Here is a 12,469-nt window from a genome sequence, read left to right on the forward strand (position 1 = left end):
ACAAAAACAAGTAGTGATGAAGTCAGTCTCTCTTCCACTTTGAGCCATGAGAGATTGACATGCATATCATTAATATTAGCTCCTTGTGTATTTTTAAGGGCCAGCTGTGCTGCCCTGTTCTGAGCCAATTGTAATTTTCCTAAGTCCCTCTTTGTGGCACCTGATCACACTACTGAACAGTAGTCCAGGTGTGACAAAAGCAGAGCCTGTAGGACTTGCCTTGTTGATAGTGTTGTTAAGAAGGCAGAACAGCGCTTTTTTTATGGACAGACTTCTCCCCATCTTAGCTACTATTCTATCAATATGTTTTGACCATGACAGTTTACAATCCAGGGTAACTCCATGCAGTTAGTCACCTCAACTTGCTAAATTTCCACATTATTCATTGCAAGATTTAGTTGGGGTTTAGTGAATGATTTGTCCCAAATACAATGCTTTTAGTTTGGGAAATATTTAGAACTAACTTATTCCTTGCCATCCATTCTGAAACTAACTGCAGCTCTTTGTTAAGGGCTGCAGTAATTTCAGTCACTGTAGTAGCTGACGTGTATAGTGTTGAGTCATCTGCATACATAGACACACTTTACTCAAAGCCAGTGACATGTCGTTAGTAAAGATTGAAAAAAGGTAAGGGGCCTAGACAGCTGCCCTGGGGAATTCCTAATTCTAACTGGATTTTGTTTAAGAATAAAATAATTAAAGAACAACCTCCACCCAATTAAAGAACACCCTCTGTGTTCTGTCAGACAGGTAGCTCTTTATCCACACTATAGCAGGGGGTGTAAAGCCATAACACATACGTTTTTCCAGCAGCAGACTATGATCGATAATGTCAAAAGCTGCACTGAAGTCTAACAAAACAGCTCCCACAATCTTTTTAGCATCAATTTCTCTCAGCCAATCATCAGTCATTTGTGTAAGTGCTGTGCTTGTTGAGTGTCCTTCCCTATAAGCATGCTGAAAGTCTGTTGTCAATTTGTTTACTGTAAAATAGCATTGTATCTTTTATTTATTTTATTTTATTTTACCGTTATTTTACCAGGAAAGTTGACTGAGAACACGTTCTCATTTGCAGCAACGACCTGGGGAATAGTTACAGGGGAGAGGAGGGGGATGAATGAGCCAATTGTAAACTGGGGATTATTAGGTGACCATGATGGTTTGAGGGCCAGATTGGGAATTTAGCCAGGACACCGGGGTTAACACCCCTACTCTTACGATAAGTGCCATGGGATCTTTAATGACCTCAGAGAGTCAGGACACCCGTTTAACGTCCCATCCGAAAGACGGCACCCTACACAGGGCAGTGTCCCCAATCACTGCCCTGGGGCATTGGGATATTTTTTTAGACCAGAGGAAAGAGTGCCTCCTACTGGCCCTCCAACACCACTTCCAGCAGCATCTGGTCTCCCATCCAGGGCCTGACCAGGACCAACCCTGCTTAGCTTCAGAAGCAAGCCAGTAGTGGTATGCAGGGTGGTATGCTATCTGGTGAAACACCATTTTTTCCAGAAGTTTACTAAGGGTTGGTAACAGGCTGATTGGTCGGCTATTTGAGACAGTAACGGGGGCTTTACTATTCTTGGGTAGAGGGATGAGTTTTGCTTCCTTCCAGGCCTGAGTGCACACACTTTCTAGTAGGCTTAAAATGAAGATATGTCAAATAGTAACCATTTTCCTGTTTGACCGCTAGGTTTAGGGGTATTATGACACCTCCATAATCTCATGTGACTAGCCTATCAGCACTGTTGGCTACACCAGCACGTGCCAAATCCAGGGTTGCGTTCAGTACATTTTTATGTTCTGGAACATTCAACTGAACGGAAACGGTGCTGTACTGAACGACCAGTTGAGAAATGGTGAGGGGTTTGGATGTGGGTTGGGGAATGCTGTCAGTATGGCCACTAACCTTTAAATACATCACTCATTGCTTCAAGCCACATCCACCAAACGGTAGCAAACGTACCTCAAAGTCTGTTAAAGAATGTACAAGAACGTTTTGGGGAAACGTGTAGTTCACCACAACCGGTTCGGCAATGTAGCAAACGTTAAAGCGAACTGAACACACCTCAGAGTAAGTACATATTTTTTACTTCATCACACACAGACTTTATTTGATGGAAACACATCCCTGGTGGGAAAATGTTTTAAGAATATTCGCATGAACATCTGTCGTCAATTGGATGGAAACCTAGCTACTGTCTGCATGCAAATCAGGGCAGAGGGTTGCCCTATGATTTGATTCCCGACCAAATCATGTGCTGGTGCCACCAACTGTAGAAGTTAGGGACACAACTGACACCAAGGGTGGAGGGATGTGGACTGGTGTGGATAAAATGCCAGGGCCGAATTTTTGTCCCAGTCCGCCCCTGTCCTATCCCCACTGTATTTGCTAGCTGTTGGCTAGAGTGCACATGCCAAGACCATGTAGGCACATTTGCTATGTATGCAAAAAAAACAATTTTACAACACTATCGGTATAGTTGAAAATGTGATGGAAACACATTGAACTTTATATTTTTATTCAGTACATGAACACGTATTTTCTTTATGCAGATTTTTTTTAATATTCGTATGAAAATCTGTCGCCAATTGGATGAAAACCTAGCTTGTAATACTAATGCTTATTATGCCACCTCTCTCATTGACTTCCCAAACCCCGGCCTGGTCTGCTTGGTCTGGTCTGCCTTGTAAACGTTCCCGGAAGTCTCGCGATGTTGCGCCTCTGGGATTAGAAACTCTGTGGTAGCAGCGTCTGTCACAGCAAACTTGTCTCCACGCAGCCACAGCGCTCAATTGCAGATAATCGTGAACCGGTGCATCCAAGTTCAGCCGTTTATCACGCCTAGCGGTCCTTACGTCTTAACCAGCCAGACTATTTGCGATGACGTGCCTCCCATCTGTCCGCTACCGCAGCTGAAAAACAACAATCAAAGATCTCAATTTAAACATTTTAGAAGTGTTTATGCTGCAGTTATGGCAGGCCTGCATCGCACGTTAATATTCGGTAAGTATTGTTTTTTATTATGGCAGTTCTGCGCCGCTATATCAGTGTCGCATGATTGCATACGCGGTCGATTTAGTCTACTCTTCCATTTGTTGCATTTGGTTGTTGAAACATTGGCTGATACAAGATTATGAATGAATCTATTGTTTCAATTATCATTGCAATTGTTTATTCTCACATGATGATGACTGTGGATTATCAACAGAAGCCAAAATAAACCCTGACATTATAGGATTTATAGTGATCATAAGGCTGCTACCGTATTTTCCAAAGCAATATCTACAGACGCATAAAACTGTCAACATCATTCTAATGCCCAAGAGGCCTGCATGTAAAGAAGGAAAGAAAAATCCATGTAGGTTCAATCTATCAATGGCAACAAACTGCTTTGTTGAACGTGAGGTTCATTATAAGTGCACTGATTGTTGCAATAGAGTGAATTCAAGAAGACCCGTGTTTGAACTTGAAACCTAAATCTGTCCAAGTAAGAGAAGTGTCATTTTAGGGAATTTACAATAATGTTCTAAGAACATTAAATAATCGTAATTAGAATTTAGTTCTTTAACCTTTTCGTAATCTAGAATCATGACACGCTTCATATGATCATCTAGAATCATGACACGCTTCAGATTATAATCTAGAATCATGACATGCTTCATATGATCATCTAGAATCATGACACGCTTCAGATGATCATCTAGAATCATGACACGCTTCAGATGATCATCTAGAATCATGACACGCTTCAGATGATCATCTAGAATCATGACACGCTTCATATAATCATCTAGAATCATGACACGCTTCATATAATCATCTAGAATCATGACACGCTTCATATGATAATCTAGAATCATGACACGCTTCATATGATCATCTAGAATCATGGCACGCTTCTTATGATCATCTAGAATCATGACACGCTTCATATGATCATCTAGAATCATGACACGCTTCATATGATCATCTAGAATCATGGGCTCCCGAGTGGCGGAGCGGTCTAAGGCACTGCATCTCAGTGCTAGAGCCGTCACTACAGACCCTGGTTCGATTCCAGGCTGTATCACAACCAGCCGTGTTTGAGCGGCGCACAATTGGCCCAGCGTCGTCCGGTTTAGGGTTTGGCCGCGTTAGGCCATCATTGTAAATAAGAATTTGTTATTAACTGACTTGACCAAGTTTTAAAAAATAACAAAGAAAATTAAACATGCTTAAAATGTTTAGAATCATGACAATCTTCAGATTATAATCTAGAATCATCACACGCTTAAAATTTTAGTATAATGGTTACTGTTCAAAACTGTGAATGAAGCATGTCTGTATGTAACGGATGTGAAATGGCTAGCTAGTTAGCGGGTACGCGCTAGTAGCATTTCAATCAGTTACGTCACTTGCTCTGAGACTTAAGTAGTGTTACCCCGTTGTTCTCTATGACTGATATTACCCCGTTGTTCTCTATGACTGGTATTACCCCGTTGTTCTCTATGACTGGTATTACCCCGTTGTTCTCTATGACTGATATTACCCCGTTGTTCTCTATGACTGATATTACCCCGTTGTTCTCTATGACTGATATTACCCCGTTGTTCTCTATGACTGGTATTACCCCGTTGTTCTATATGACTGATATTACCCCGTTGTTCTCTATGACTGGTATTACCCCGTTGTTCTCTATGACTGAAATTACCCCGTTGTTCTCTATGACTGAAATTACCCCGTTGTTCTCTATGACTGGTATTACCCCGTTGTTCTCTATGACTGGTATTACCCCGTTGTTCTCTATGACTGATATTACCCCGTTGTTCTCTATGACTGATATTACCCCGTTGTTCTCTATGACTGGTATTACCCCGTTGTTCTCTATGACTGATATTACCCCGTTGTTCTCTATGACTGGTATTACCCCGTTGTTCTCTATGACTGATATTACCCCGTTGTTCTCTATGACTGGTATTACCCCGTTGTTCTCTATGACTGATATTACCCCGTTGTTCTCTGACTGATATTACCCCGTTGTTCTCTATGACTGATATTACCCCGTTGTTCTCTAAGACTGATATTACCCCGTTGTTCTCTATGACTGATATTACCCCGTTGTTCTCTATGACTGGTATTACCCCGTTGATCTCTATGACTGATATTAACCCGTTGTTCTCTAAGACTGGTATTACCCCGTTGTTCTATTGGTCCAGTGCTGTGACACACCGTATAATACATTTGGGTTCTAGCACAGGGCCAGACAGAACAAGGACAGCACTTCTGTACAGTATAGGCCTCTATCTCTCCAACTCCCTCGCTTCACCAGCTCTGTGATATACATTTACCTCAACACATTGCCTTCCTCTGCATTGGCTGGCTGGCTGACTGGCTGACTGGCTGACTGGCTGGCTGACTGGCTAACTGGTTGGCTGGCTGACTGGCTGGCTGGCTGGCTGGCTGACTGACTGGCTGGCTGACTGGCTAACTGGTTGGCTGGCTGACTGGCTGGCTAGCTGACTAGTTGGCTGACTGGCTGGCTGACTGGCTAACTGGTTGGCTGGCTTGCTAGCTGACTAGCTGACTAGTTGGCTGGCTGGCTGACTGGCTGGCTAACTGGTTGGTTGGCTGGCTGACTGGCTGGCTAGCTGACTAGTTGGCTGGCTGGCTGACTGGCTGGCTAACTGGTTGGCTGGCTGACTGGCTGGCTAGCTGACTAGTTGGCTGGCTGGCTGTCTGGCTAACTGGTTGGCTGGCTAGCTGACTAGTTGGCTGGCTGGCTGACTGGCTGGCTAGCTGACTGGCTGGCTAGCTGATTGGCTAACTGGTTGGCTGGCTGACTGCCTGGCTAGCTGACTAGTTGGCTGGCTGGCTGGCTGGCTGGCTGGCTAGCTGAATGCCTGGCTGACCGGCTGGCTAGCTGACTAGTTGGATGGTTAGCTGGCTGGCTGGCTGGCTGGCTGGCTGGCTGACTGGCTCACAACATGAGGAATGATTCAATATCCAAAATACTGTAATGCCGATGTTCCCCCAAATGGAAATAACCTTGCCTGAATGCTCCTTTTATACAAGAAGCTAGCTATGGAGGGACAGAGATATTAAGCCTTATTACATGGTTATTTACTATACTGATAGAGATATTAAGCCTTATTACATGGTTATTTACTATGCTGATAGAGATGTGTAGCGATTTATGCTTCTCCATCCTGTATTTCACTGACTGCTTCAGAAGGAACCAGGATAGGGTTCTCTTCTACCTCTGACATCCAGGCAGATATCACACCTATCCTGAGTCAGGCAGATATCACACCTATCCCGAGTCAGGCAGATATCACACCTATCCCGAGTCAGGCAGATATCAGACCTATCCCGAGTCAGGCAGATATCAGACCTATCCCGAGTCAGGCAGATATCAGCCCTATCCCGAGTCAAGCAGATATCAGCCCTATCCCGAGTCAGGCAGATATCAGCCCTATCCCGAGTCAGGCAGATATCAGCCCTATCCCGAGTCAGGCAGATATCAGCCCTATCCCGAGTCAGGCAGATATCAGCCCTATCCCGAGTCAGGCAGATATCAGCCCTATCCCGAGTCAGGCAGATATCAACCCTATCCCGAGTCAGGCAGATATCAGCCCTATCCCGAGTCAGGCAGATATCAGCCCTATCCCGAGTCAGGCAGATATCAGCCCTATCCCGAGTCAGGCAGATATCAGCCCTATCCCGAGTCAGGCAGATATCAGCCCTATCCCGAGTCAGGCAGATATCAGCCCTATCCCGAGTCAGGCAGATATCAGCCCTATCCCGAGTCAGGCAGATATCAGCCCTATCCCGAGTCAGGCAGATATCAGCCCTATCCCGAGTCAGGCAGATATCAGCCCTATCCCGAGTCAGGCAGATATCAGCCCTATCCCGAGTCAGGCAGATATCAGCCCTATCCCGAGTCAGGCAGATATCAGCCCTATCCCGAGTCAGGCAGATATCAGCCCTATCCCGAGTCAGGCAGATATCAGCCCTATCCCGAGTCAGGCAGATATCAGCCCTATCCCGAGTCAGGCAGATATCAGCCCTATCCCGAGTCAGGCAGATATCAGCCCTATCCCGAGTCAGGCAGATATCAGCCCTATCCCGAGTCAGGCAGATATCAGCCCTATCCCGAGTCAGGCAGATATCAGCCCTATCCCGAGTCAGGCAGATATCAGCCCTATCCCGAGTCAGGCAGATATCAGCCCTATCCCGAGTCAGGCAGATATCAGCCCTATCCCGAGTCAGGCAGATATCAGCCCTATCCCGAGTCAGGCAGATATCAGCCCTATCCCGAGTCAGGCAGATATCAGCCCTATCCCGAGTCAGGCAGATATCAGCCCTATCCCGAGTCAGGCAGATATCAGCCCTATCCCGAGTCAGGCAGATATCAGCCCTATCCCGAGTCAGGCAGATATCAGCCCTATCCCGAGTCAGGCAGATATCAGCCCTATCCCGAGTCAGGCAGATATCAGCCCTATCCCGAGTCAGGCAGATATCAGCCCTATCCCGAGTCAGGCAGATATCAGCCCTATCCCGAGTCAGGCAGATATCAGCCCTATCCCGAGTCAGGCAGATATCAGCCCTATCCCGAGTCAGGCAGATATCAGCCCTATCCCGAGTCAGGCAGATATCAGCCCTATCCCGAGTCAGGCAGATATCAGCCCTATCCCGAGTCAGGCAGATATCAGCCCTATCCCGAGTCAGGCAGATATCAGCCCTATCCCGAGTCAGGCAGATATCAGCCCTATCCCGAGTCAGGCAGATATCAGCCCTATCCCGAGTCAGGCAGATATCAGCCCTATCCCGAGTCAGGCAGATATCAGCCCTATCCCGAGTCAGGCAGATATCAGCCCTATCCCGAGTCAGGCAGATATCAGCCCTATCCCGAGTCAGGCAGATATCAGCCCTATCCCGAGTCAGGCAGATATCAGCCCTATCCCGAGTCAGGCAGATATCAGCCCTATCCCGAGTCAGGCAGATATCAGCCCTATCCCGAGTCAGGCAGATATCAGCCCTATCCCGAGTCAGGCAGATATCAGCCCTATCCCGAGTCAGGCAGATATCAGCCCTATCCCGAGTCAGGCAGATATCAGCCCTATCCCGAGTCAGGCAGATATCAGCCCTATCCCGAGTCAGGCAGATATCAGCCCTATCCCGAGTCAGGCAGATATCAGCCCTATCCCGAGTCAGGCAGATATCAGCCCTATCCCGAGTCAGGCAGATATCAGCCCTATCCCGAGTCAGGCAGATATCAGCCCTATCCCGAGTCAGGCAGATATCAGCCCTATCCCGAGTCAGGCAGATATCAGCCCTATCCCGAGTCAGGCAGATATCAGCCCTATCCCGAGTCAGGCAGATATCAGCCCTATCCCGAGTCAGGCAGATATCAGCCCTATCCCGAGTCAGGCAGATATCAGCCCTATCCCGAGTCAGGCAGATATCAGCCCTATCCCGAGTCAGGCAGATATCAGCCCTATCCCGAGTCAGGCAGATATCAGCCCTATCCCGAGTCAGGCAGATATCAGCCCTATCCCGAGTCAGGCAGATATCAGCCCTATCCCGAGTCAGGCAGATATCAGCCCTATCCCGAGTCAGGCAGATATCAGCCCTATCCCGAGTCAGGCAGATATCAGCCCTATCCCGAGTCAGGCAGATATCAGCCCTATCCCGAGTCAGGCAGATATCAGCCCTATCCCGAGTCAGGCAGATATCAGCCCTATCCCGAGTCAGGCAGATATCAGCCCTATCCCGAGTCAGGCAGATATCAGCCCTATCCCGAGTCAGGCAGATATCAGCCCTATCCCGAGTCAGGCAGATATCAGCCCTATCCCGAGTCAGGCAGATATCAGCCCTATCCCGAGTCAGGCAGATATCAGCCCTATCCCGAGTCAGGCAGATATCAGCCCTATCCCGAGTCAGGCAGATATCAGCCCTATCCCGAGTCAGGCAGATATCAGCCCTATCCCGAGTCAGGCAGATATCAGCCCTATCCCGAGTCAGGCAGATATCAGCCCTATCCCGAGTCAGGCAGATATCAGCCCTATCCCGAGTCAGGCAGATATCAGCCCTATCCCGAGTCAGGCAGATATCAGCCCTATCCCGAGTCAGGCAGATATCAGCCCTATCCCGAGTCAGGCAGATATCAGCCCTATCCCGAGTCAGGCAGATATCAGCCCTATCCCGAGTCAGGCAGATATCAGCCCTATCCCGAGTCAGGCAGATATCAGCCCTATCCCGAGTCAGGCAGATATCAGCCCTATCCCGAGTCAGGCAGATATCAGCCCTATCCCGAGTCAGGCAGATATCAGCCCTATCCCGAGTCAGGCAGATATCCGAGATATCCCGAGTCAGGCAGATATCCGAGATATCCCGAGTCAGGCAGATATCCGAGATATCCCGAGTCAGGCAGATATCCGAGATATCCCGAGTCAGGCAGATATCCGAGATATCCCGAGTCAGGCAGATATCCGAGATATCCCGAGTCAGGCAGATATCCGAGATATCCCGAGTCAGGCAGATATCCGAGATATCCCGAGTCAGGCAGATATCCGAGATATCCCGAGTCAGGCAGATATCCGAGATATCCCGAGTCAGGCAGATATCCGAGATATCCCGAGTCAGGCAGATATCCGAGATATCCCGAGTCAGGCAGATATCCGAGATATCCCGAGTCAGGCAGATATCCGAGATATCCCGAGTCAGGCAGATATCCGAGATATCCCGAGTCAGGCAGATATCCGAGATATCCCGAGTCAGGCAGATATCCGAGATATCCCGAGTCAGGCAGATATCCGAGATATCCCGAGTCAGGCAGATATCCGAGATATCCCGAGTCAGGCAGATATCCGAGATATCCCGAGTCAGGCAGATATCCGAGATATCCCGAGTCAGGCAGATATCCGAGATATCCCGAGTCAGGCAGATATCCGAGATATCCCGAGTCAGGCAGATATCCGAGATATCCCGAGTCAGGCAGATATCCGAGATATCCCGAGTCAGGCAGATATCCGAGATATCCCGAGTCAGGCAGATATCCGAGATATCCCGAGTCAGGCAGATATCCGAGATATCCCGAGTCAGGCAGATATCCGAGATATCCCGAGTCAGGCAGATATCCGAGATATCCCGAGTCAGGCAGATATCCGAGATATCCCGAGTCAGGCAGATATCCGAGATATCCCGAGTCAGGCAGATATCCGAGATATCCCGAGTCAGGCAGATATCCGAGATATCCCGAGTCAGGCAGATATCCGAGATATCCCGAGTCAGGCAGATATCCGAGATATCCCGAGTCAGGCAGATATCCGAGATATCCCGAGTCAGGCAGATATCCGAGATATCCCGAGTCAGGCAGATATCCGAGATATCCCGAGTCAGGCAGATATCCGAGATATCCCGAGTCAGGCAGATATCCGAGATATCCCGAGTCAGGCAGATATCCGAGATATCCCGAGTCAGGCAGATATCCGAGATATCCCGAGTCAGGCAGATATCCGAGATATCCCGAGTCAGGCAGATATCCGAGATATCCCGAGTCAGGCAGATATCCGAGATATCCCGAGTCAGGCAGATATCCGAGATATCCCGAGTCAGGCAGATATCCGAGATATCCCGAGTCAGGCAGATATCCGAGATATCCCGAGTCAGGCAGATATCCGAGATATCCCGAGTCAGGCAGATATCCGAGATATCCCGAGTCAGGCAGATATCCGAGATATCCCGAGTCAGGCAGATATCCGAGATATCCCGAGTCAGGCAGATATCCGAGATATCCCGAGTCAGGCAGATATCCGAGATATCCCGAGTCAGGCAGATATCCGAGATATCCCGAGTCAGGCAGATATCCGAGATATCCCGAGTCAGGCAGATATCCGAGATATCCCGAGTCAGGCAGATATCCGAGATATCCCGAGTCAGGCAGATATCCGAGATATCCCGAGTCAGGCAGATATCCGAGATATCCCGAGTCAGGCAGATATCCGAGATATCCCGAGTCAGGCAGATATCCGAGATATCCCGAGTCAGGCAGATATCCGAGATATCCCGAGTCAGGCAGATATCCGAGATATCCCGAGTCAGGCAGATATCCGAGATATCCCGAGTCAGGCAGATATCCGAGATATCCCGAGTCAGGCAGATATCCGAGATATCCCGAGTCAGGCAGATATCCGAGATATCCCGAGTCAGGCAGATATCCGAGATATCCCGAGTCAGGCAGATATCCGAGATATCCCGAGTCAGGCAGATATCCGAGATATCCCGAGTCAGGCAGATATCCGAGATATCCCGAGTCAGGCAGATATCCGAGATATCCCGAGTCAGGCAGATATCCGAGATATCCCGAGTCAGGCAGATATCCGAGATATCCCGAGTCAGGCAGATATCCGAGATATCCCGAGTCAGGCAGATATCCGAGATATCCCGAGTCAGGCAGATATCCGAGATATCCCGAGTCAGGCAGATATCCGAGATATCCCGAGTCAGGCAGATATCCGAGATATCCCGAGTCAGGCAGATATCCGAGATATCCCGAGTCAGGCAGATATCCGAGATATCCCGAGTCAGGCAGATATCCGAGATATCCCGAGTCAGGCAGATATCCGAGATATCCCGAGTCAGGCAGATATCCGAGATATCCCGAGTCAGGCAGATATCCGAGATATCCCGAGTCAGGCAGATATCCGAGATATCCCGAGTCAGGCAGATATCCGAGATATCCCGAGTCAGGCAGATATCCGAGATATCCCGAGTCAGGCAGATATCCGAGATATCCCGAGTCAGGCAGATATCCGAGATATCCCGAGTCAGGCAGATATCCGAGATATCCCGAGTCAGGCAGATATCCGAGATATCCCGAGTCAGGCAGATATCCGAGATATCCCGAGTCAGGCAGATATCCGAGATATCCCGAGTCAGGCAGATATCCGAGATATCCCGAGTCAGGCAGATATCCGAGATATCCCGAGTCAGGCAGATATCCGAGATATCCCGAGTCAGGCAGATATCCGAGATATCCCGAGTCAGGCAGATATCCGAGATATCCCGAGTCAGGCAGATATCCGAGATATCCCGAGTCAGGCAGATATCCGAGATATCCCGAGTCAGGCAGATATCCGAGATATCCCGAGTCAGGCAGATATCCGAGATATCCCGAGTCAGGCAGATATCCGAGATATCCCGAGTCAGGCAGATATCCGAGATATCCCGAGTCAGGCAGATATCCGAGATATCCCGAGTCAGGCAGATATCCGAGATATCCCGAGTCAGGCAGATATCCGAGATATCCCGAGTCAGGCAGATATCCGAGATATCCCGAGTCAGGCAGATATCCGAGATATCCCGAGTCAGGCAGATATCCGAGATATCCCGAGTCAGGCAGATATCCGAGATATCCCGAGTCAGGCAGATATCCGAGATATCCCGAGTCAGGCAGATATCCGAGATATCCCGAGTCAGGCAGAT

The 12,469-nt window shown here is 48.5% G+C and overlaps 1 protein-coding gene across 1 annotated transcript in view; it reads left to right on the top strand.

The window, feature by feature from the left end:
- The first annotated feature begins 2,715 nt into the window (after window positions 1–2,715).
- LOC129815752 (podocalyxin-like protein 2) overlaps window positions 2,716–12,469 on the top strand; it is a 44,538-nt gene continuing 34,784 nt past the window's right edge. Inside the window, exon 1 of the mRNA XM_055869842.1 lies at window positions 2,716–3,007. Within this exon, the coding sequence (XP_055725817.1) occupies window positions 2,977–3,007 (31 nt within the window). The 5' untranslated portion in view covers window positions 2,716–2,976. The remainder of the gene's footprint in view (window positions 3,008–12,469) is intronic.

Source organism: Salvelinus fontinalis, chromosome 18, assembly GCF_029448725.1.
Source record: "Salvelinus fontinalis isolate EN_2023a chromosome 18, ASM2944872v1, whole genome shotgun sequence".
NCBI lineage: Eukaryota > Metazoa > Chordata > Actinopteri > Salmoniformes > Salmonidae > Salvelinus > Salvelinus fontinalis.